This window comes from Miniopterus schreibersii, assembly GCF_964146895.1.
Source record: "Miniopterus schreibersii genome assembly, chromosome: 2".
NCBI lineage: Eukaryota > Metazoa > Chordata > Mammalia > Chiroptera > Miniopteridae > Miniopterus > Miniopterus schreibersii.
The window spans coordinates 138,367,694-138,392,455 of record NC_138102.1 but is presented as its reverse complement, the minus strand read 5'-3'; the positions used below and the strand labels follow the sequence as shown (position 1 = coordinate 138,392,455).

The 24,762-nt window shown below is 52.4% G+C and overlaps 3 protein-coding genes across 3 annotated transcripts; 2 read left to right on the top strand and 1 right to left on the bottom strand.

Annotated features, from left to right (window-relative positions):
• Positions 1-7,064: 7,064 nt before the first annotated feature.
• Positions 7,065-10,797, top strand: BLOC1S1 (biogenesis of lysosomal organelles complex 1 subunit 1). Its single transcript, XM_081130724.1, has 4 exons — positions 7,065-7,304; positions 8,032-8,104; positions 10,178-10,310; positions 10,587-10,797. Exons 1-4 carry the CDS (start codon positions 7,244-7,246, stop codon positions 10,695-10,697), a joined length of 378 nt encoding a protein of 125 aa, XP_080986850.1. The 5' UTR covers positions 7,065-7,243; the 3' UTR covers positions 10,698-10,797.
• A 101-nt stretch (positions 10,798-10,898) lies between these two features.
• RDH5 (retinol dehydrogenase 5) lies at positions 10,899-14,982 on the top strand. The gene is made up of 5 exons (XM_081130715.1): positions 10,899-11,560; positions 12,155-12,482; positions 12,649-12,907; positions 14,208-14,371; positions 14,645-14,982. Exons 2-5 carry the CDS (start codon positions 12,173-12,175, stop codon positions 14,866-14,868), a joined length of 957 nt encoding a protein of 318 aa, XP_080986841.1. The 5' UTR covers positions 10,899-11,560; positions 12,155-12,172; the 3' UTR covers positions 14,869-14,982.
• Positions 14,983-15,758: 776 nt separating this feature from the next.
• Positions 15,759-19,411, bottom strand: CD63 (CD63 molecule). The gene is made up of 8 exons (XM_081130723.1): positions 19,313-19,411; positions 18,691-18,767; positions 17,085-17,273; positions 16,838-16,912; positions 16,663-16,758; positions 16,416-16,556; positions 16,078-16,161; positions 15,759-15,915 (listed from the first exon to the last, which is right to left on the bottom strand). The coding sequence occupies exons 2-8, from the start codon at positions 18,754-18,756 to the stop codon at positions 15,850-15,852; spliced, it is 717 nt and encodes a 238-aa protein (XP_080986849.1). The 5' UTR covers positions 18,757-18,767; positions 19,313-19,411; the 3' UTR covers positions 15,759-15,849.
• Positions 19,412-24,762: the final 5,351 nt, after the last annotated feature.

The following is a 24,762-nucleotide window of genomic DNA, read 5'->3' as shown; positions in this document are numbered from 1 at the left end:
CCCGCCCCGCCCCGCCCTCGGCCCGCCCCGCGCTCCGCGGCAGGTGGAGGCTCCGCGGCGTAGCGCAGGGCGCCCAGGGCGGCCCAGGGTGGCCCAGGGTGGGACCCGGCCTCGCTCCCCCCGGCCCCGCCCCAGCTCCGCCCTCCGCCCAGGGCCCTCACCCCCCCACTCCTGCCCCGGCCCGCGAGGTGCGGAGGCGGCGCCTAGGAATGGGGGGCGTGGAGCGAGCGAGAAGCGCCGAGAGAAAGGGACCGAAAAAGAGAAAAGGGGGTAAGAGATGAGAAGTGGGTGAGGCTACAGGAGTCTGGGAAGAGAGGCCGGCGGACGCGAGGAGAGGAGATGGAAGGGGAGCGGCCCCGAGCCTGGGTCCCGTGTGGTCCCGCAGCGCTCCCTTCTCCCCTGGGTCACACGAGGCACCTCTCGTGCTATTTCAGCCAAACCGCTTCCCGCGGCTTCCTCTCCCACCCGCGGCGCCGCGTCCTCCGCATTCGAGGGAAGAGAGGGACAGGCCTGCCCGAAGAGAAACTCCGCAGGCCTGGGGAGGGGAGCAAAGGAGGCAGGTAGAGAGAAAACAGAAAGAGAAAAGAGATGGAGAAAGAAGCGCAAGAGTTTGTTCAATAAGGGGTGGGAAAAAACAAGAAAAAAGACTGAGGGTGATAGAGGAACATACGCTGGGAAAAAGGAAAGATGAGAGATTGGACCCAAGAGGCAGAGGGATGGGAAGGATGTCTCCAGCTCCCAGGCCCTTCCCAGGACTGTGCATTTCCCACCCTCCAAAGGGGTGAGGATTGGGCTGACCCAGGCAGGAGCTGGGTGGGGCTTCCCGGGGATCTCCAGGGGACCCGCAGGCCTGTCCATCTTCCTCCCCCCCCCCCCAAGCTGAGACAGAGCAAAGGGAGGGGGGACATTTTCCAACTCCCTGCTATTTATAACTCCAATCCAGAAATGGGGCCAGGAGGAGAGATAGGAAATAATTTGGCACAACTGGAACCTCGCTTGCTCCCACCTCCCCTTCCTAGTTGCCTTTCTTACTGGGTGTTGGTCTTGTGTATATCCATCTGTCCATCTCTCTCTATCTCTCCCTCTCCCTCTCCTCTCCCTCTCCCTCTCTGTCTCTCTCTCTGGTTTTGGCTCATCCCAAACTTTATTTTTGTCCCCCTTCTTGGAATCTTTCTCAGACTATTTCTCAATGTTTCTAATGTTTTCTCTGCCCCTCAAACACTGTCATATTCTTGAGATCAGGTCCTCTCCCTCCCTTTCTTAAAAGCCCCAATATGTGTCCTACCTAGTTTCTCTTCACATGCTCCCTTTGTCTCTCTTACTTCTCTGTCCAAGATTATACTTTTAAACAAAAAACAAAAAACAAAAAAACAAGTTAGCTCTTACTCTGCTGGCACTGAGGCAATTCTTGCCTAGGTAATTACTATACAGGGTTGGGCCTCCATTTTTTACAATATTACACTTGTGGCCATTTCCCCCAGGAGACTAGGCAACCTCTACACAGGTGCTATTGAGGAAATACAAGTGCTGCCAGCAGGCTGGCATTGAGATCCTACTGTTATTATCCCCTAGATATGCTCTTTCCATCCCTTTTCTATTTCAGAGCCACAGACAATAGAGAAGAGCTGATAAGAGAATGCAAAATAGTAAAATAAGGATAGGACCCGGGACTCCCGACCCTGAGCCCAGACCACAACCAGGGTCAGAGTTCCTTTAGAGCCACCGGCTGCCTTCCTTTTACACCTACAGCTTCTGCCTCCCTCCAGCTCTACTCCATTGCTCTTGCTAAATACAAGGCTGAAATCAGATGCCAAAAATCTGCTGCTGACTTCCTCTGGCCAAATATTTGAGAAGTCACCTCACTGCCACAGGAGGAAGGAGAAGGAAAGAAGAGAGAGAAAGGCAGCCCAAAATTAGCCTGCCTATAAATAGTGGGGCAAGGGTTGGCGGGAACATGCAAGAGCTCTAAAGCAGCCTAGTGAGTTTAGACATGTACATTTTCTCTAACAGAGAAGTGAGACCAGATTGTTGGAGTGGAAAGCAATATATTTTTAGGAATATTGTAGGTGAAAGGGGGAATGACAAAGCTAGAGGGATCCTGAGAACGGAGGAAGCTAAACATTAGAATAAGCAACCTGCTAGCGAACTTTTTTTTTTTTTAGTATATCTTTATTGATTTCAGAGAGAGAGAGAGAGAGAGAAACATCAACGAGGAGAGAGTCATTGACCGGCTGCCTCCTGCACGCCCTCCACTGGGGATCAAGCCCACAACCCCGGCATGTGCCCTGACAGGGAATCAAACTGCAGTCTCCTGGATCATAGTTCCATGCTCAACCACTGAGTCACATCGGTTGGGCACCAGAGAATTTTCTGTATTTGAGTCAAGAGTTTGGGAATTCATTAAATTAAAACCAGTGCTGAGCCCTGTCAGCATGGCTCAGCGGTTGAGCATCGACCTATGATCAAGGAGATCACAGTCTGATTCCCAGTCAGGGCACATGCCCGGGTTGTGGGCTCAATTCCCAGTATGGGGGTTGTGCAGGAGGCAGCCCATCAATGACTTTCTCATCATTGATATTTCTGTCTCTCTCTCTCCCTCTCCCTTCCTCTCTGAAATCAATAAAGACATATTTAAATACGTATATTCCAAAAAAAAGTGCTGATACTGTATGATTCCACTCATAACATTCTCAAAATAATAAAACTATAGAGACGAAGAACAGATTAGTGATTGCTGGCTGGGGGTGAGGGGTATTAATATAAAAGAATAGCACAGCAAGTTCCTTCGTGGTGATGAAGACTTCTGTTTCCTGACTTTGGTGATAGTTATTTGAATCTACACATGGGATAAAATTGCATAGAACTACACACATGGGCACACACATACACACACAAAAAAAAATGAATGCATGTAAAACACTGGTGGAAATTGGATAAGGCCTATAGACAAGTTAATAGTATTGTAGCTGTGTCAATCTCCAGGTTTTGATATTGTGCTACTGCTATATAAGACATCATCGCTGGGGGAAGCTGGGGGAAGGATACACAGGACTTCATGTACTATTTCTGCAACTTCCTTTAAGTGTATAACTATTTCAAAATAATTTTTAAAACTGATAAATGCTCAGGCTCAGCAAAGATTTGTCTGAGTGGAAGCTGAGGCTTTCTCCAGCCCCCCCCCCCCAACAGCCTTCTTCCCCTCCATCCGGGATCCCTCTTTTCCAGCTGCTGTCTCTAGCTTTCAAGTAAATACTTCCAGAACACACACTGCCCGGTTAACTTCTCCCTCCACCTCATCTGGCAGCAGAGCCTTGGTGCATGTGTCCCAGGGTCAGCCTTTTCCTCCTCACCACACACAATGTGATGACTTTCTCACCCCACCCACCTCTTCAGCACTGGAATCCTTCTGCCTGCCCCTGAATTCTGGCTGTAGCCAAAGCTTGAACTATGGGAGTGGCTGGGAGAGAAAGAATAGAAATGTGATCAAGGGGAGTCACTGGGGAAATGGCCACTCGGGTCTTTGAGGGTCTAAGACAAACCCTTGTATCTTGGGGAGAAGGTCTAGGAGGTCACTTCCCACAGGGAGCCATTTAAACTGTCTTGAGGGCCTCTTTTCTTTGAGCACTGGCTGCAAGCCAACATTTGGAACTTGGCCACACCACCAACGGCCCCCCTCTTGAAGCCCAACCAGATTTCCAAGTTTGAGAGGCCTTCTCCACTCACGCCATGCCCTCCCTCAGTCCTCACCCAGCCCCTAACAACTTAGCAGCTTCCGGCTCCTGATGTTTCGCCCAGTCAGTTAGCTTGGAGCTTGCTAATTAAAACTAACTCAGAAAGAGACCTCAAAAAAAAAACAAAAAAAAAACAGGGAAATGAGTGGCGAGAAAGAGCATGGAGTTACATTCATTCATCCTAAGGAAGAATAATCAGGGTGGGACATTGTAAGGAGAGGTAGGCAGAAAGAGATTTCAGATATCAAGGCTCATTGCCCGGATGTGCATACAGCTTTTCTCTATCTCTACCAAAGGCAATGGGGCTAAGCTTAAACAGCAGAAACTAAGGTTGGACAGTAAGCAAGAAAGACCCAGAAAAAGAACAGCTGGAGGATGACCCTGGAGAGATCAGCTGCAGTCTTCAGATACAGGTACCCATGTCCTCTGTCCAGCTCTAGGGCAAAGGAACAGCCAGTACACCAGAGAAGAGGGCGGGGCTGATGTCTGCAGAATACTGGCAATCTTTATGCTGATTGTGAAAATGTCAGATGGTCGTGCCAAGCAGGGTGAGGGTAATACAGAATGGGCCTGGCACTCTCTCTGAGTCAGCCTACTCTTAATATTCACAGACTCACCACTGAAACCCCCAACGCCAACCCCCCTCATTAGCCCCTGCCCTCTGTTTCACATCCCTTAAGTCATCATTCTCAAGTCCCCCTTCCAACCCCTGCCCTTCTTTCCCAGGCTCCACAGCTCTGGGAGTGAGGCACCAGGCATGTTCCAGTCTGCCTTTATTTTGCTTGCTCACTGCACTTAGAAGCTGGAGCCAGGGGGGGTGGGGAAGGACTGGGTGAGGCTGCTCTGTGATGCTCTCAGTCTTCCCGCTTCTATTGACCAGCCATTCTCAGGAGAGGAGCCTCTTCCCAAACAGTCCTCCCCTGCCAGGATTCCCTTCACCTGATGCCCAAGCTGGAAGAGCATATTGACAAGACACAGGGCCTCCCTTCCTGGGGTCGCTCCCATGGTGTCTGCAGTATAATGCAGTGGTTACATCCAGGCTTTGGAGTCAGATAGCCTGGATTTGTATTCTGCCTCTACTTCTTGTGAGTTCTGTTACTTCACCACTCTGTACCTGAGATTCTTCATCTGCAAGTTGCAGATGACAATTATAATACTTTACAGGATAGTTCTAGGGATTAAATTAATTAACACATGTAAAGTGCTTGAGCCATATAAGTACTCAGGAAATGTTGGAAAAAGCAGTTATAGTACACACATAAGCAGAGACACATACATACACATAGACATATAGACACATACATTCAGAGAGAGGAAGGGAGAGGGAGAGGGAGAGAGATAGAAACATCAATGAGAGTCATTGATCCGCTGCCTCCTGCACACCCCCTACTGGGGATCGAACCCAAAACCCGGGCATGTGCCCTAACTGGAATCGAACTGTGACCTCCTGGTTGATAGGTCAATGCTCAGTCACTGAGCCAGGAAGGCCGGGCAGTATCCAACTTTTTTTTTAATCTTTATTGATTTCAGAGAAAGGAAGGGAGAGGGAAAGAGAGAGATAGAAACATGAATGATGAGAGTCATTTTTGATGGGCTGCCTCCTGCACGCCCCCAACTGGGAATCAAACTCTGATCTCCTGGATTCCAGGTAGATGCTCAACCGCTGAGCCACACCCAGCCAGGCTCCAACACTTTTATTCAGAATTTTTATTTTGGCACTTAAGGTTCTGCTTTATGCTACCACTTAACCATTTCACTCACTAATCCTTTGATGGTCACACAACTCCCAGGATTTAAGATGCTACTCTGCAAATAGCTGAAGGAATCAAGCAATCAGTAATCCTCAACTCTTCCTCAGAAAATTCAAAAAGGATGTCTTATTCTAATTCAGTCAGCACCCATTTCTCCTTCCTCTGCAAGTAGATGTGATAAAGTCAATTTTCAACTATGTAACTGAATCACAAAATGAGAAAATGCCAAAGTTGGAAATAGCTTCAGATATGGTTTAGTCCAGTGATTCTCAACCTTCAATGCATTTTAGAATTGCCTGAATAACTTAGATGATAGATGATAGATAGATATAGATAGATAGATAGATGATAGATAGATAGATAGATAGATAGATAGATAGATAGATAGATAGATAGATAGATGATAGATTGATGATAGATGATAGATAGATAGATAGATAGATAGATAGATAGATAGATAGATAGATAGATAGATAGATAGATAGATAGATATAGACAGATTTCAGAGAGAGGAAGGGAGAGCGAGAGGAAGAGATAGAAACATCAAGGACAAGAGAGGCATCGTCGATCACCCCCGACTGGTGATTGAACCTGCAACCTGGGATCGAACTGCGATCTCCTGGATCCTAGGTCAATGCTCAACCTCTGAGCCATGCCCTGCTGGGCCTGAACAACTTTTTAAAAAATACTTATGCCTGGGCTCCACTCCTCAGAGATTTAATTAATTAGTCTAGGGCCAGGGAATTTTTTAAAACTTCCCCAGGTGAGTCTGTTTAGCCAGGGCTGAGACTCACTGTTTTAATCCAGTCTCCTTATTTTATTAAGGAAAAACTCAAATCCAGAGTGGGTAAGCAATTTCCCATCATGTCAGTGCATGGTGCACGAAGAGAGACTGTGGCAATAGCAAGAATATGTTGGTGATGTTTATCATTTTTTCTCCTTGGAGTTAATCCCGGAAGCATTTTTCTTAGTTCAAAGAGGTGTTATATAATTTACCTTTTACTTTGACAGGAGTATTTATTATTCTGGTAAGACTGAAATGGGTTCACATTCCCTGACCACAGAAGGACAGAGATGCATTTGCACAATACCGCACATAGCCATCAAATTGGCAACGCTCCCTAGGAGGCCACTTGAGGTGCGGAAGATGCTGCGTCTCTACAATGATCACCCAGTGCTGAGGGACCTCGGCAGTGGTGAGAAGAGAGAGGGCTGGAAAAGAAAAGAAAGCGGCCCCTCCTAGAAGGAAGGAGCTGAGAACTGAGAACCGGCCAGAGCTGCCAGGAGGGAAAGGCAAGAAAGGAAAAGAATTTCAATGAGTCTAGGGAGCCTCTGCTCTGGCAACAACCAAACCGTGATGGACAGCCTGGCAACATCAACCTCCCTCCCGCCACAACCCCACCCCCACCCCGCCCCCCCACACACACACACCCGCGAGACTAGATCCAAAAGAAATGTTAAAAGTTGGCTCTGCAATATGAGTGCTAAAGAAAACTTCTCCCAACACTCACCAAAGAGTGAACTCCCAATAAAGACAAGAGCTCACCTGCCCCCAACCCTCTACTGTTCCCTTTCTTCCCAGCCAAGATCTTCACTACCTGCCAACCTTGGCTCAAAAAAAGGGGGCGGGTCCCTGTCTCACGTGACAGAGCGGTCACATGACCCTGGCCTCCCCGGAGCTGAGGGAGGAGAGCGGTGGGGCTCCGAGGGTCTGCGGGCATCGGGCGTGTCCAGCCTCCCAGCCCCCAGCCCGACGCGACCATGCTGTCCCGCCTGCTGAAGGAACACCAGACTAAGCAGAATGAACGCAAGGAGCTGCAGGGTGAGCCGAGATCGTGTCTGCGTTTTCTCTCCTGCCGGGCCTAGCCTCAGCCCGGAGCCTGGACCTCGAGTAATGGCCCAGATCCAGGGAAGGGCGCGGGCTGGTGGGTACGGGCGTCGGGTGGGGGTGGGGGGGCTTTTTTGGAAATCCCCGCCCCTTGCCGATGGGCTCGAGTCCCTTTAGCAACACCCGTCCCCCCCCTCGGGAACGCCCCTAGGCTCCGGCTCCCTGGCCGCTTAGTCCCGCCCCCTGCCCGTGGAACGCTGTGCCGATTGGTCCAGACAGCCTCTCATCCTGGAAGAGGAAAGGACGCTCCTGAAGGGAGGAGGGTGATGGGGACCCGACAAAGATGGGATTCTTGGAGGCCTGACACCACCGAAACAGGTGTGGGGCGCTTGTTTCCTAAACCTGGGCTTAGGATCCCAGAGTTACCAGTTCTTAGGCCAAGAAAGTGGGAAAAGAGTGCCTGGGAGTCTGGGGTCCTGAATGTTGGCACTGACTCGTTAGCGTCCCCTAGGCAAGTCGCTTCCCCTCTCAAGGCACCAGTTTCCTAACCTCTAGAATGAAAGGTGTTTGTGTTTGGCAAAGTCCTTTTCAGCTCTGGCACTCTGAGGTTAGTTGAGATGTTCCCATAACTAGCAGAATAGTAATGAATAGGTGGGAAACCTTCAGCACCACTCCTCAAAAAACCAAGTCGCCACTCCAACCCCTTTCCCCCTCCCCCCAGAGAAGAGGAGGCGAGAGGCTATCACTGCAGCGACCTGCCTGACAGAAGCTTTGGTGGATCACCTCAATGTGGGGTATGAACCTCTTCCCATCAATACCAGCTGCCCCCACCCCCAAGCTTAGGAACAGGCAAGGTCCAGCCGGCACATTGCTCTTGAAGGGATGAGATGTTCCACTCATTCCCCTACCTTCCCCCAACCCAGTTTAAGTTTATGGAGAGAAACTTGAGTCAGCTCTGACCCATAACACTGGGCAGGGAGGAGCAGCTGCAGTGGTTTGAGAAGCAGCCAGATTTCCCCCTCCCCATAATAACTTCCCTGGTGTTCACAACTTTATGCCATCTGCCCACCTCCTTCCACCCCTCCAAGTCCAGCTGTCACTTTGGTGGGAGGGAGGGTGCCCTCCTTCACCACAGCTTACTACCTTCTCCTCCACTTCCCACCCTCTGGCAGGCCTGGGGAGCAGCTGGCAGGAAAGAGATGGCACAGCTGGTGAGGGTGAGGGCAGAACCTATGCCAGTAGCTACAGCAGAGCCAGGCTGTCTCTGCCCTTCCTTCTGGGTCTCCAGGGATCACCCTCTGCTCCAATCCTAAATGAGAATGCCAGTAACAATCAAAAACTTGGGAAGGAGCAAAGAATACTGTCTCTTGACCCTGAGTCACCCAGGAGAGTGCAGAGATGATGATTTGATAGGCTGGCTGGCTGGCTGTTAGAAGAAAGGGGGCAATATGATGCCTTCCACCCCAGGGCAAGTAGAATAGCTTAGTTGTGACTCCAGAGACTGAGTCACCCAAGTGAGCCACACAGGGGCTGTAGTCTTCATTACTCATTTCTGGGGAAGATTAGGGGAAGACAAGGCTGTGGTCTGGGCCTCTGATCTCCCTCCCCTCCAGGCCTCTCCCTTCACTCAGTATGAATAATGGAAAGCAGGAGAGAAACAGGAAAAAATGGGATTTCAGGAACTCCCAGAGGAATCTTGAAACATTGAGAGCCCCTTACTCTTACTGTTTCAGCTCCTACACCAACCCCTACTGTGGCCCAGCTGTCCCTATAGAGAGGGGACAAGGTCCGCCCCCTCTCCTCCCTCCCACATAGGCGCCTCCTGGCTCTGCTGTGAAGTTGGCCCAGGCTTCTCCCTGTCTTCTTCCTTTGCTAGGGGCCACCCCATTTTCAGTTCAGAGGGCAGCTAAGCCAAAGCCAGATTAGAAAGGGTTTTGTGCTGCTGCCCACGGCTCCTCTCATTCCCCAGAAAGGAACACAAAGGCCCTGTCTATCTCAGCCCCGTCAGGTGTCCTTCCCACTCTCCACTCCCCCAACCTCGTGCCCCCTCCAGCCCCCACAGATTCCAGTGGGTGGGGGCACCGGATGTGGAGTCTCCCAGCTGACCTAGAGCTTTGGGGTGGGGAGTGAGAGATTCAGCCAATAAGAGAGAACAATTTTGCACAATTATTGCAGAAGGCTTAGGGGGACTAAGGCAGGCAGAGACTTGAGGATACCAACCTCTTGGCAGTAATGGTAACTGCAGCCAGCACCTTGGTTGAGGAGAAAAAAACTATTGCATAGAGCATAAGGAAGGGAGAAAGTGTACATGTGTGTTCATTCATTTGTGTGGGCGAAAGGAGAAGGGTTGGGAGAGAGACTGAAAGCCAAGAAGAAGTCCCTGGGAGATCTACTCTCGACTCTGTGTTCCTGGAGAGGGGATTGCTTTCCCATCCCACCCCAGATTCAGGGAGCAGCCCAACTTCTTGCACAGATCCCTGGGCTTCCAATTGCTGCCAGATGTGTCCCTGCTGCCAGATTTTCCCAGCTCCCCCCTTTTCTTTCCAGCTTCTTATTCAGGGATATCCCTACCAGGTTAGCCCTCGCTTCCCCCACCCAGCTTCAGGACTCCTTTGGGGGATAGGAGATGGTATATTTCTAGTCAGCTCCCAGCTAGGGTCTCCTGGGAATCCTGAGAATGGGAGGAAGAAGCTGGGTTCATTTGCATGTACTGGTTTTGTTTGCATCACATCCAGGAATGGTCAAAGTCACAAAGTTGTCCCCAGCCTGACCCCTGGCTGGCCTCCCACTCTTACAGTGGGATATTAGTCCTGGAGACCACCCCCACCAGTTGGGTGAGTTGATCTCCTCTCTCCTCCAACCTCTAGTGTGGCCCAGGCCTACATGAACCAGAGAAAGCTGGACCATGAGGTGAAGACCCTCCAGGTCCAAGCTGCCCAATTTGCCAAGCAGACAGGCCAATGGATCGGGATGGTGGAGAACTTCAACCAGGCACTCAAGGTGGGCCACACTCCCTGCATCCCCCTCCCCATCTGGGCCCCCACTGACTGCCTTCAGTAGGGTCACCTCAGGCCTGGGATTAAAGTAGAAGTGGGGATGGCCCCAGAAACCCCATCTATGGCCCCAGTTTCAGAAAGGCTAGAGAAAGAGGTAAAGGTAGTTGGTGGGTTGGAGCAAAGCCCTTTGTAGGGGATTGGTGGAAAGTACCCCATTCATCCACTACAGCTACACTCTGCCCACCCTGATTTGAGGACTCCCACCTTCTCCCCTTCCCAGGAAATTGGCGATGTGGAGAACTGGGCTCGGAGCATTGAGATGGACATGCGCACCATTGCCACCGCCCTGGAATACGTCTATAAAGGACAGCTGCAGTCTGCTCCGTCCTAACCCCTTCCCTCCCCTCTACCTCACTCCTACACTCCTATACTCACCTCCCCATGGGGCAGGAGGGAGGCTGAACAGGCCACAAATAAAACACAAGCCTCCATTTTTCTGCAGTACATTTCAAGGAGCACTAGCTCAGTATGGTGGGTGGAAGTGGAAGGGTCAAAGACTGTTTCCCTAAGGGACAGGCACCTTTTGGGTAGAGAGTGGAACTAGCTTCCTCTTACTGTCCCAACTCTCTTTTCCTTCTCCGGCCTGGTGCAGGTGCTTGTTGGGTAAGAAGAGGTCAGGAGTTTCCTGTTCCTCCCCAGAGAAGGTCCCAGTAGGGGCCCTGCCCCAAGCATCCTAACTCAGGACTTCTGTTTCCTGCAAAGGAGAAATAAGACAGGGATCAGGTCTGGTCTGGGCTCTGGCACTCTGCCTCTCCACGTGCTCATGGCCTCTCTCAGCTTGGTGCTAAGCCGTGTCATGAGTCTGGACCAAGTGGAAGATTAACTCTTGGGCATGGGGGCACTTCGGGGCTGGGAAGGAGGAGGAATGACAGGTACAAGGTCACCAACAGAGAGGAGCAGCTGTCATACTTGATAGATCCCTCCTCCTGGGAGTCTATGACAGGGGTGGTCAGGATCCCCAGCTGGAAAAGATAGCCAAGCAGGGAGTCTGGGCACGCCTGGTCTATGCCAAGCCCTGGCTTCAGCCCACAGGCTTCAGCTTCCCTGACTCCGCCTCCCAGTCCACCCACCAAGGACTTTGGCCTTAGCTGTAGCTCGTGTGGGAGCCAGGGGAGGCTGGGAGCAAAGTCTCTCAAACGGAGCAAAAGAAGAAGCTTCCGCTGTTGTAGTACCTGCTAGCTTTCCCCAGAGGAGGTAAGCAGGGTGCTGGGAGCTGGGGTGCTAGGAGAAGCAAGATATTGCATGTGTTGACAAATCAGAGCCTGAAGCTTTTAACGTGCTTCCTTACACTTTCTCCCTTTTGATCCTCTAAGCTCCCCAGTGGGCATGGTGGGTGTTAGTCCCCCTTGACAGATGAGAAAACAGGTTCAGATACAGTGAGATGCTCAGCATCCCACAGCAAGTTTGGGGCCACCAGGACTGGAATGCAGGGTTCTTTGCCCTGTGTATGTTTCCTAAAACAAGGCCAAGCTTACATTTAGAGAGTTCAGATGTCCCTGGTTTAGCAGGAGAGAAAAGGTGACAGCAAACTAGAAGATCTCCCATGCAGCTGGGCTGCACTCAGGACCAGCTTATCTGGTTTTCATTAAGTTACCCACAAATATAGGATCTGCCCAGATCCTTGCTTTGCCTAAATGAGGTATAATTGGCCATTTATCTGCCAAGTAGATAATTTTTCAAAATGCTCGGACCAGAGACTTCTAGCTAGTGAGGCTATAAGGGGCAAGGGCTTGAGGGCCAGAGTAAACTACACAAGTTTTATTGCCCAGCCTTGGCTTCTACCTGCAGATCACTTGGGCTCTGGCCATGTGGCTGCCTCTACTGCTGGGAGTCTTGCTCTGGGCAGCACTGTGGTTGCTCAGGGACCGGCAGAGCCTGCCCCCCAGTGATGCCTTCGTCTTCATCACTGGCTGTGACTCTGGCTTTGGGCGGCTTCTGGCACTGAGGCTGGACCAGAGAGGCTTCCGAGTCCTTGCCAGCTGCCTGACCCCCTCAGGGGCAGAGGACCTACAGCGGGTAGCCTCCTCCCGCCTCCACACCACCCTCCTAGATGTCACTGATCCCCAGAGTGTCCAGCGGGCAGCCAAATGGGTGGAAACATATGTTGGGGAAACAGGTGAGTATGTCTGGACTACTGGGAACATGGTTTAGGGTTTTCACTCATGGGGGCTGTGGGAACCAGAGGGACTGAGAGGGGAAGGAACAGTGCTCAGGTCCTCCCAGGGAAGAGAGGGACCATTGGAATCCTTCTCCTACCCTCAGTGTGTCTCCCCTCCCCACAGGGCTTTTTGGTCTGGTGAATAATGCTGGTGTGGCTGGTGTCATTGGGCCCACACCGTGGCTGAGCCGGGATGACTTCCAACGGGTGCTGAATGTTAACACACTGGGTCCCATCGGGGTCACCCTTGCCCTGCTACCTTTACTGCAGCAGGCCCGAGGTCGGGTGATCAACATCACCAGCGTCCTAGGTCGCCTGGCAGCCAGTGGTGGGGGCTACTGTGTCTCCAAGTTTGGCCTGGAGGCCTTCTCTGACAGCCTGAGGTGAGGGGGCAGGGCCCTGGGCTTCCAGCCCATTCACAAAAGAGTTAGTGTCTGCCCTGCAGAGATGATTAAAACATGTAATGGAATACTTTGGAGGAGATACTGTAGGGCTCGACTTCGTGGGTTCAAATTCCACCTCTCATGCGAGCTTTATGACCTTAATAGGTTAGTTCCCTTTACCCCAGTTTATTCCTCATCTGTTCAGTCAGGTTGAGAAGACCAACCTCATGGGTGATGTGAGTGAATGAGGCACATGTAAAGCCCCAACAGTACCTGGCACACAGAAACTGCCCAAAAAGCTACTATCATAATTATTAGTGTTATTAATAACTATTATGATGAGCTGGTACTTTTACGTAATATTTTCTTATCAATTCTCCCAGCAACCCTATCAGGGCAGGTATTAACACCCTTAGAGTAACATAACTTACCCAAGACCACTGGAACTGCTCACCTACCGAGCTCGGTCATTCTGTTCTCCTGCCCCTCATCCTCAGACAGTAATGTTTGAAGTCCCATGAGAGCACAGTAGAAATTTGACAGGGATGATACAGGAGCAAGGCCTGAATTTTTTTAAAGATTTTTTTATTGATTTTTTTTTTTTGAGAGAGAAAGGAAAACATTGACATGAGAGCAAAACATCAATAGGCTGCTTCCTGCACGCCCCCTACTGGGGATCAAGCCTGAAATCCAGGCATGTGCCCTGACCGGGAATCAAACCAGCAACATTTTGGTGCACGAGACAATGCTCCAAGCAACTGAGCCACACCGGCCAAGGCTAGGGCCTGAATTCTTAATACTTGGATTTCTGCATCAGTGCTAGGGTGGCCAGATGTATCCCCACTTTTCTCCCAGCAAATACCAGTCTACCTCTTCATATCCAGCACTCAGGGCTCAACCCTGTGTTTTGGGAGCTAGGAATTGGGGTTCTTCTAGGTCTGGAGTTGGCAAACTGTGGTTCTCAGGCCAGATCTGGCCAGCCGCCTATAAGCCATTAACAGTTTTTACATTTTTAAATGGTTATATAAGTACCTACATAATATTAATTTTTAGTCTTGCAGTACTGAAAATATTTACTACCTAGGCCCCTGCTCTAGGCCGTAGAAGAGAATACAAGTGAAAACAAACCTCCCTCCATCTGTCTCCACTTGCCCCTCATCCCAGGGCAGCAGGGTATCCCTTACTGTCAGGACCCCTGTCCCTGGCCTAACTTTCCTGTCTTAGCCTCCCACCCAAGTCCCTGAACATCCCCTCCCTATAAGGGGAAGAACCCAGAAGGTTCCCTCTGCCCCCACTCCAGGCGGGACATGGCTCCTTTTGGAGTACATGTCTCCATCGTGGAACCTGGCTTCTTCCGAACCCCCGTGACAAATCTGGAGAGTTTGGAGAACACTCTGAAGGCCTGCTGGGCACGGCTGCCTCCAGCCACACAGGCACACTATGGGGATGCCTTCCTTACCAAGTGTGAGTAGCTGGGCCCATGTAGGGGGAAATGAAAGTGCCAGAAAGGTCAGTCCTGCACCAGCAGGGAGGAAGTAGGCAGCGCAGTCAGGGGGTGGGTGAGGGTGAACCGGATGCTATGGAACACCCAGGCCATGTGGAGCCTGCCCATTCCACAAATGGGACTAAGGATCCCTCTCACCACGGCTGGGCAACAAGCCCCAAGACCCAGAAGAGGGCCTGAGATGGGCTGCAGTGGGACAGGGACACTGATTACAATCACCCTCTGGGCCTCAGACCTGAAAGTGCAGCAGCATGTCATGAACCTGATCTGTGACCCGGACCTGACCAAGGTGAGCAGGTGCCTGGAGCATGCCCTAACTGCTCGTCACCCCAGAACCCGCTACAGCCCAGGCTGGGACGCCAAGCTGCTCTGGCTGCCAGCCTCCTACCTGCCAGCCAGCCTGGTGGATGCTGTGCTCACCTGGGTTCTTCCCAAGCCTGCCCAGGCAGTCTACTGAATCCAGCCTTCCAGCAAGAGGTTGTTCTTCAAATACAAGAACTTTTATTTCTGTCCCCACGCTGGTACTACCTGGTGCCTGGCACAAAATAGGTGCTTAATAAATTGTGTTTTTAAAATAAGTAGTTGGGCATAAATGAAGGTGCTCCATTTAAGTGCTAACTATCCTTCACTGACTTACTGCCCAGGGTCTCAGCCTGTTCAGTGCCTGCATGACTAGTACCCAATGGAGGACACGAGAGGGCTGTCTTGCGGTCTCTAGGTGTCTTTAAAGCTGCACCTAAATGGCCACCAGAGGGCACTATTGGACATTTCCCTTATTTTCTACAAGGAGTAATACTGCAATTCGGTGTTTGGAGTGGGAATGGCCCTTACATATTTTTCTTGGGGGGCAAGGGTAGGAGGTATGGAGGGGTCATGTCTAGGCTGGGTGGTTTCCATGAAGAAAAGGCAGTACCCACTTAAATTCTCTATTATCTGATCTAAGTCAAGAAGGATGACACTGGCCACACTGATGTCAGAGCAACTTATCACCACCCTAAGGAGCCAGGCCCCTGGGCTGGGGAGTTGCTGGGCTCTGAGTTGGACATGGTAGATGTGGGCAGGCCTCTCCCACGTTGGACCTTTCTGGGGACTCCTTTTGATTTCTGCAGGAGATGGCTTCACGAACGTTGCAGCACTGAGCCTGGCGGCACAAAACTAGGAGGCAGGGAGGGCAGTGGGCCACAGCCTCCTCCCAATCCCCGTTTCCAAGGCAAGACCAACTAACACCTTTCCCAAACACCCCCCAAAACAGGCCTTTCTTTCCTGGAGGTGCAAGTAGAATAAGGTCCTAGAGTACAGGAACATGGATGAGGAGAGAAAAGAAAGTATCACTCAAGACAAACTGCCTTTTCGGTCTGAAAAAATAATCCGTTTAATTGAAAAATGTGGAGTAGACTACCCTACTCTCCCAGATGAGGGGCAAAAAAGACCAGATTCCCTACATCACTTCATAGCCACTTTGGATACTCTTCACAAGGCAGCAGGCAAAGACAATTCCCAGGATCTAGAAGGAAGGGGGGGTGAGAGGAGTCAGAAAGGCAAGGTCCCCTCAACCACCCAGGAGACCCCAAACACACCCAGGGCTCACCTCCTCAGATGAGTACCTCCTGCCCACTACCCCCTACTCCCCAGATGCCCTAAAATGAGTCCCAAGAGCACCTCTCACCTCCACAAAGGCAATGCCCAGGGCTGCTGCAGCCACCACCAGCACATTGCTCCTCAGCCAGACCCCAATCTTCTCCACACAGCCCTGAAAGGTGGCAGGCAAACAAGGCAAGAATACCATCAGAATCTTCCCACCCACCTCCCCATGTCATCTGTCTCTCTGCCACCCTTGGTACCTTTCACTTGACCCCTAGTATTCCCAGATCCCCTCCCCATCCCTGATCCCCAACTTCTCAAAGCCCCAACCCTCTCCACATCCATCCCTGGTTCCTCTCACCTCTTGAAACATTTCCCAAGTTTCCTAAGTCCCCTGCTATCTCATCTCAGCCTCCTCCCTACCTCGGTATGGATTTCATTCACTTTGAAATTAATCCCACAGTTCTGAGTGACATTGATGCAGCAGGAGTCAGGGACACGGCCCTTCGGCTCAAGAGGGATGGTCTCCCAATCTGTGTAGTTAGCCGCCCCGCAGCACCTGAACTGGGGGAGAAGAGAGATATGGGAGAGGTTAAGTGAACCTCCACCTTCAATATGGAGGTAAGAATCTTCTTCCCCTATTACCCTTGGTCCCAGCAACCCCACTCACTTTTTTCTGCAACCTGTCCAGGATAAAAACTGTCTGGTTCTGTTTGGGATAATTCTTCATCTGCTGCTGGAAGTCCTTATTAAATTCTGACATCACCTGAGAGTAGAGAAGTTGAGGTCAAGATTCAGGGCAACCAGGCCTTAGAGGCAAGGCTCTCCCCTTATTCCTTGCTTACCTTGTTTCTAAACACATAGGCAGCAATGGCTGCGGCCACCTCCACCAGCACAATAAGAGACAGGAAGATGACAAACTGCAGGCACAAAGGAAAGGAGTCAGGTTTGGAGTCTAGGTAAGAGGGGCCTGCTGTGGCCCAGCCAGTCTCTAGGACTGGTTTTCCTTACCTACCCACCTCCTGAGCCCCCTCCACAGAAGTGACCTTCCAGAAGTCCCACACACCCACACTGGCACCACAGCCCACTCACTGTGATCATAAGACAGTAGTTCTCCTTGCAGGCGCCACAGCAGCCCACAATGGCCACCAGGAAGAGGAAGGCACCCACTGCAATGATGACCACAGGCAACACGGAGCCAGGAGTGGCCCCTTGGCTGATAGTCTGACTCAGGACATACTGGGCCCCTATACCCACAGCGATCAGTCCCACTGCACAGGCCTGCGAAGAGAGCAGGTCAGGATTAGGCCAGATCCACAACCCATCATGGTGGAGGGCAACGGGTGCGCCCAGTAGTCGACCTGACCCCATCCTGGAAAGAGATTCTCACGCCTTCAGGAAACTTGACTGTGGGGGAGGAGGATGACCCATCCTTGCCCACAGTTTGATCAAATGCAAAAAGAGAAGTTCCCAGAAAGACTTGACCCCAGGGCACATATTCCTAACCAAGAGTACTGCTTCCTAGGGGCCTCATGGGCTTCTAAAACTTCCCTCTCTCTGTCCTCCATGCCCAACTCTTCCCCATCAGCTCTGAATAGGGTTCCTTGGGCCAGCTAGGCCAGGGAGGAGACGGTGTTCAGAGTGATGTGCCCTTGCCCTGGCTGGTGTGGCTAAATGGTAGATTGTCAGCCTGCATGCTTACAATCTACCTGAACCTGCAACGAAGGGTTGCAGGTTCAATTCCCAGTCAAGGGCATGTACCTGGATTGCAGGTTCGGTCAGGGCACGTGCAGGAAGTAACCCATCAACGTGTCTCTCTCACATCGATGTTTCTCTCTCTCTCTCTCTCCCTCCCCCTCCCTCCCTTCCACTCTCTCTAAAAATCAATGGAAAGCCCTAGCTGGTTTGACTCAGTGGTTAGAGCGTCAGCCGGTGGACTAAAGGGTCTCAGGTTTGATTCTGGTCAAGGTCACGTGCCTTAGTTGCAGGCTTAATCCCTCGCCCTGGTGGGGGTATATGTGGGAGGCAACCAATCGATGTGTCTCTCTCACAGTGATGTTCCCCCCCCCGCCCACTCTCTCTGAAAAGCAATGGAAAAAAATATCCTCGGGTGAGTATTAACCAAAAAAGAAAAAAAAAAGAGTGGTGTGCCCCAAGTCCTAGCCAGGCTGCGGGTTTGATTCCTGGTCAGGGCACATAAAAGAAACAACCAATGAATGCATAAATAAGTGGAACAACAAATCAATGTTTCTCTCTCTACCCCCCTCCTCTCTCTCTCTAAAATCAATAAATGAAAAATTAAAAAAAAAAAAAAGAGTGGTGTGCCTCTCCCTGGACAAACAGTGGCCTCTCAAGGCAGGAGCCCAGGGCAGGAGCAAATTGAGGTGATAGCATCAGCCGTTGGCTGGTTGCCCCACTACCTCTATCACAAGTGGTTGGGTCACCAGACAGGAAGGACCAGGAGGGGTAAGGGTGAGGGTGCTGGGCATCCACGCTGACCATTCTCACCCATACCAGCCTCAGAGGTCCCTAAAGGCTGGAGGAGGCGGTGGCCGTGCCGCCTTCGGCCGTTCCTGGGGTTTCCTTCCACAGCTGGTCTCCAGCTGCCTTCATTCTTGGTTCCTCAGCCCTCACACTCCGAAGCCAGGTCTCCCCGCACCCTGCCAGCGCGCCCCCTCCACCTCCCCACCCCACTCACGCAAAAGGCCAGCAGAAAAATGTAGTGCAAGAGCTTGACACATTTCATTCCTCCTTCCACCGCCATGGCTGCCGGGCCTGGGCCGGAGGGGAGGGCAGGGGGGTTAGAACAGGCCGAGGGGGCCCTCGGTTTCCGGGCTCCCTGCCGGCCCTCGAAGCCTTCCCAGCTCGGCCCCCATTCCCGGCCCCGCCCACCCGGAAACCCGCGGACACATCCACGTCTCCCAGCCCCCTCTGCTCCCGGCCCGAGAGGGGTGGGGGCGACGGCCGCGCAGCGAGGGCCAGCCCCCCGCGCCGCGCCCGGGACAGGCCCGAGGGCGCGGGCAGGGGCGCGAGCCCCAGGCTTTAAACACCCCTCCCCCCAGGCCAGTTCCCAAAACGGTCCTCAGCCCAAGCCCGACCGCGGGTCACTACCCTGCGCTCTGACCACCCCCAAAAAAGAGAGGTGCGGCCGGCACCCCCACCGCGCCCCGCCCCGCCCGGGCCTCTGGAACTTTTCAAAAGTTGCAAAGTTGCCAGGGCCCTGGCGCGGCCGGGAGCGCGGCGGGTCTTCGGCGGCCGGGCACACCCGGAGGAAGGGGCCGCCAGCGACCCCAGCCCCGGCGGGCCGGCCGCCGCCTCACCTGGGCTCCTGGAGGCTGCGCGCTGCTCTCCCGCCGCCGCTCACTGGCTCTCTAGCGGCGCCCCGGCGCGGCCCCGCCGGCCCGCCCGCCCGCGGCCCCGCCCCGGCCTCAGCCCCAGCCCCCTCCCCGCGAGTGGCCGCCGGCCTCCCTCATGTGACGCGGGAACAGCTGCGGCCTGAGTCACCCGGCCGCCGAGGGAGGGCCGAGCCCCACGCTGGGTCAGGCCACGTGGACCCCACCCGGAGGGCAGCGCCCAACCCCGGCCGAGGGAGGGCGCCAGGGGCCGGACCTCAGGGTGCCTAGGACCTTCTGGCGCCCCACCCCGTGCCAACCGGGGTAGCAGGGCAGCGGGTCGGAGCGCCGCCCGCTTCTCTCCGGCTCAGGGAGGCAGAGGAGGTGAGTGAGAGCCAAAGCTGGGATGAGTGCCCTGGCCGGAGGAGCTGAGGCCGGTGACAGGATGGTCGGCCAGAGGCACCCTTGTCCTCCACCCAGGTCCCCCTGCCTCCGAGGGCTGCATCTCTAGTCACTCCATCCCCGACTGCAGTGCTGTTGGCTCCCTGGGTCCGGGTGGGACTAGAATAAACACTTCCGGAAAGTCCCCAGCCGCACACCCTGGGAGTCCCCCAACATTCGAGAGTGGGTGTTCCTGTTCCCCTCCGTTATCCCTTCTCCATTTTCTCCGGCTCCTGAGCAGAGCGCTGAGAAGGAGAGGAAACCCTTCTCCAGGCCGTTCCACACAGCCTGTCATGATCCTCCAGAGGCGGGCCCCTTCCCTCTGGGAAGGCACTGACAAGGCCTGCGTTCCCACCACTCCTGGGTCAGCCTGTCCCGCAGAGGCGGGGGGATAGACACTAAAGCAGACGTAGCGCATATCCCCTGGATTTCACATCCCATCCTAGCAGACAGCCCTTCTTATCCTACAGGGCAAAGCCAGGTGAGGGCTAGAAGGGGAGGTGACAGGCTCAAGCTGCCTCCCTCCCATCTGTGCCTTGGGATCCCCAGAAGGAGCTGTGTGAAAGGGCCCAGGACAGAACCAGCCAGCACATTGCCACTCCCCCAGCCTGGGCCCCACCCCTCAGGTTCCTAGGGTCTTGCCTCAAGAACCACTTCCTGAGTCTTGGTGAGTGTACACAGAGACGGAAAGAAACTGTAAGAGCAAAAGGAAGGAGATGTGGGCTGGGCTGGGCACCAGTTTCCAGGATCACAACCTTCCAGCTAGACACACCAAGCCCATTGGGGACCTTTCTGTGCTGTTACCACAGCAGGCAGGCTGTGGAGGAGGATTGAAGACGCTGAAGAAAGAGGTATTCGAGGGGTGTTTTTTGTTTGGTTGGTTTTTGCTGCCTCTAGATGCCAAGCACGTTAGGCACAGGGGTGGGAGGACAGCGAGGGCGGGCAGGACTGTAGCTCTGCCCTCTACCAGCAGGCGCAACCAAGCCTCACTGTGAACAGAGGCAGAAACCTGGTGGCAGCTGGATGAGCTCAGGGAGAGGGACAGGTGATGCCTCAGCCCAGGAAGGAAAAAGAAAAAGAAAGGACTTCACAGAGGTGGGTGGTGCTTTCCAAAGTGACTCTAGAGAAGGAGCAAGCTCTCAATTCCAGGGACAAGGAAAGGGCCAAGTGTAAAAAAGGAATAGTTTACAACTCCATGGCAACTTGGGATTGGATGGCTTAAAGGCCTCAGGAAGGAAGTGGTGAAAGATGGACTGGAAGGAAGGTGGTCTAAAGTCAAGATTAAGAAACTTTAGACACATAACAACCAGGTATAATGCTTCTTTGATTGACTCTTTGGACAAACTGTGAAAGATATTTTGGGAACAACTGGGGAAATTTGAATATAAGCTGAGAATTAGGCGTGAGAAAACATTTTTGTTAGCTGCAATGATAGTATGATTATATAGGAAAATTACCCTTTTTAAAATATATTTTTTTATTGATCTTTTAGAAAGAGAGGAAGAGAGAGTGGGAGAGAGAGAAACATCGATGTGGAAGCAGAACATCTATCGGCTGCCTCCTGCTCCCCCTACCAGGGATCAAGCCCGAAACCTGGGCATGTGCCCTGACCAGGAATCGAATGGGCAACCTTTCAGTGCACGGGATGACGCCCAGCCTACTGAGCTACACAAGCCAAGGCTACTCTTTTTTTTTTTTTGAAAGATGCGTACTAAAATATTCAAGGGAGCCCGGCTGGGCGTGGCTCAGTGGTTGAGCATCGACCTAGGATCCAGGCGATCGGGGTTTGATTCCCAGTCAGGGCACATGCAGGCTCGATCAATGACTCTCTCATCATTGATGTTTCTATCTCTCTCTCTCCCTCTCCTTTCCTCTCTCTGAAATCAATAAAGATATGTTTTAAAAAAATAAAATATTCAAGGGAGCCCTGCTGGGCGTGGCTCAGCGGTTAAGCATCGGCCTAGGATCCAGGCGGTCAGGGCACATGCCCAGTTGCGGGCTTGATCAATGACTCTCTCCTCATTGATGTTTCTGTCTCTGTCTCTCCCTCTCCTTTCCTCTCTCTGAAATCAATAAAGATATATTTTAAAAAATAATAATAATAAAATAAAATATTCAAGGGAGAAATATCATGTCTGTAATTTGCTTTGGAATACACTAGGCAAAGCACAAAGAAGACAGCCTAGGTGATAAGACTATTGAGAATGCAGAAGGCTATGTTGGGTATGTTTCAAAGGCAGTGCGAAGTGGTGGAGAGTTATCAAAAGAGTGAACTATCTTGGCATTGGGCCTACATTGAAATGAGGAGGAATGAATGTCAGGTGTACTGGAAGAAAGCCGGGACATCACTGCTATCTTCCAGTCGGGAGCTGATGAAGGCTGGAACCACAAAGAGGAAGAAAATCTGAGGGGGCGTTTCAGAGGCAAATTAAAGGACTGGGTGACTGCTTACCTGTGGGATGGGGAAAGGAAGTAAGAAGAGTCCCAGATGACTCAGAGGGGTACCCTTGCTCCTCCCCACAGAGCAGAGCCAGGCTGTTCTCCAGGCTCTACCACCCCTCCACCCAAGGCCAGCAGGAGGGCATGATGCCCACAGGTGTTCCAAGTGAAGGGAGTGCCACCTGAGAGCACATAGGCATTGGCCAGAGCCAATGCAATGCAAAACAGCCTGTAGCCAGTGCCCGAGGCCTCCTAAAGCCCACATCCATATAAGGAGCCCAGACAACTTCTCTTCTCCACTCAGCAGGGCCCCATTGAGAGGGGGCTGCTCAGAAATGAGATTCAGTTGTTCCCAAAATATCTTTCACAGGTGCCCTGATAGGACAGGCCCATGAATTCAGAACTGCCACCTGTGAGACTGAGGAGGGTGTGGCATGGAAAAGGAAAGGAGGAAAGAGAAAGGAAGAGAAGGGCTGAAGAAAGTTGGAAGAGGGGTGAGGAGAGAGAGGAGAGAATAGAGGAGGGTGGAAGACTTGGGAAAATTTGGGGGACATGAGAGGTGAACATAGACATGAGGGACGGGTGGGGAAAAGGAAGAGAAGGAGACTGGGATGGGAGAAAGAAAGAAAAGGAAGGCTGCATCTGCATGAAGGCCATCTCACTGGGGAGGGGAAGGGAAGGGAGGGGAGGGGAGGGGGGGAGGAAGCATAGTGGCTAAATCTTAACATCAAGAGGTTGGGTGTGAGTTAGGGGCTTGAGATTTAAATCTTAGAGTCCCCAGTTTTGGATATGAGAAAGCATGAGTGCTTGATGGCAGCCCCCAGACTACAGGGTTAGATCAAAACCTATGGCTCTGCAGGTCCTGCTGGTAGAAAGGTCCATGGACCACCCCAGCACAGGCTCCACAGAGAGTCAGTGATAGATCCTGATGAGCACCAGGGCTGAGAGCAGCCCCAAGAGGAAGATACCCCACACTGGCTCTGTGGGGACAGCACCACTGAGGTACTGGTTGGTGGAGTCACTGTGGTTTCCAGCTCTGACTTCCCCCAGCTGTCCAGGCAAGACTAGGTCACCGAGCGCACCGTGGTACCCAGGAGAACATCATCACTGCCATCGTCACCTGACATCCTTGCTTCAAGGAAAGTTAGGCTTGGAGAGATTAAGCCACTCACTCAGAGGCAACCTGAGGGAGAGAACCAGGGTCTTGGCACACAAACTCCAGTGCCCAGTGCACCGCGCACACCACCAGCAAGAAGCGCCCCGAGTCAGAAGCCCTGGTGCAAGACAGGTTCTGACCCTCATGCACCAGGTGGGGTGGCTTTGCTAAACTCTAACCCTCCCTGAGCCTGTCAGGCAGGAGGAAAGCCACTCCTTCCTCACCTCACAGGATGGATGTGAGGAGCATAGAAGAAATGAAGGGATCAGTTTAGTTACATTAAGAAGAATAAAAGCAGCCCGGCCAGGCGTGGCTCAGCAGTTGAGCATCAATTTATGATCCAGGAGATGGAGGTTCTGTTCCTGGTCAGGGCACATGCCCGGATTTCGAGCTTGATCCCTGGCAGAGGGTGTACAGGAGGCAGCCAATCAATGACTCTTCATCATTGATGTTTCTCTCTCTCCTCCCTTCCTCTCTCTGAAATCAATAAAGATATATTAATAATAATAATAATAAAAGCTTTATCATATCCTGTTTTTAGACTCATGGGAATTAAAGTGATTTTGCTTTGAGAAATATCTAGACTCCACCCCCACCCCCTTTAAGGTTGCCAGGGAAAGGGTTGAGAGCAACAATCTGGCCTCCTTTGGCCCCTCCTGCCCAACTTCCCTTCAGCCGAGACCCAGTTTCAAGCTCTAGTTCCAGCCCCACCAGGCCCCACCCTCCACTGCCAGGCTCAGTCTTCAGTGTTCTGCCTCCCTTCTTGCCCTTTTCCTTTCCCTACTCCTTGGGACCCCACCCCATGACTTCTGGCCCCTTGTTCTCCCCATCCTTGCCTGGCTCCTGTCCCAGCTGCCTCCCAGCCATTGTCACTATTACCAACAGGGTCAATCTAGATGCCCTGCTGGTGACTGAGCAGGGTAGGCAGCTCCAGCCCATGGCCTCCTAGTGTACAGCCAGGACCAGGAGCTCAGCTGCTGTGTGGTTCTGGCCCAGGACCAGCTCAGGAGTACAGCTGTCTCCACTGAGAGTCACAGACCTACACAATTAAGTTTTCTCCTGGGAAGGAGCAGAGATGAACATGGGAGAAACAAGAAAGAGGCAATGCAGGGGCAGGGTGGTTAAGAACAGCACATCTGCCTAACCAGGGGTTTGAGGAAGAATTCATTCATTCACTCATTCATTTATTCATTCATTCGGCTATTTACTGAAAGCCTAAACATGCCAGGCACTGGGACTATACAGAAATGAGTAAGGCATGACCCGCCTTTAAGGTGATTACAATCTGTGAACACAGATTTAAAAATGCAGTGTGGTGAGGGCTATGACAAAGAGAAGCACTGGATGCTGGGGTCACTCTGCTCAGGTAGCGGGGTGGTGCAGCAGGGCACCGCAGGCCTTG

Coding starts and splice junctions, on each gene's coding strand:
- RDH5 (XM_081130715.1), top strand. CDS start 12,173: ATGTGGCTGCCTCTACTGCTGGGAGTCTTGCTCTGGGCAGCACTGTGG. Junction 12,483..12,648: donor AACATATGTTGGGGAAACAG/GTGAGTATGTCT, acceptor CCCTCCCCACAG/GGCTTTTTGGTCTGGTGAAT. Junction 12,908..14,207: donor GCCTTCTCTGACAGCCTGAG/GTGAGGGGGCAG, acceptor CCCCCACTCCAG/GCGGGACATGGCTCCTTTTG.
- BLOC1S1 (XM_081130724.1), top strand. CDS start 7,244: ATGCTGTCCCGCCTGCTGAAGGAACACCAGACTAAGCAGAATGAACGC. Junction 7,305..8,031: donor TGAACGCAAGGAGCTGCAGG/GTGAGCCGAGAT, acceptor CCCTCCCCCCAG/AGAAGAGGAGGCGAGAGGCT. Junction 8,105..10,177: donor GTGGATCACCTCAATGTGGG/GTATGAACCTCT, acceptor TCCAACCTCTAG/TGTGGCCCAGGCCTACATGA.
- CD63 (XM_081130723.1), bottom strand. CDS start 18,756: ATGGCGGTGGAAGGAGGAATGAAATGTGTCAAGCTCTTGCACTACATT. Junction 16,913..17,084: donor ACTACTGTCTTATGATCACA/GTGAGTGGGCTG, acceptor TTGTGCCTGCAG/TTTGTCATCTTCCTGTCTCT. Junction 16,759..16,837: donor CCTATGTGTTTAGAAACAAG/GTAAGCAAGGAA, acceptor CTCTACTCTCAG/GTGATGTCAGAATTTAATAA.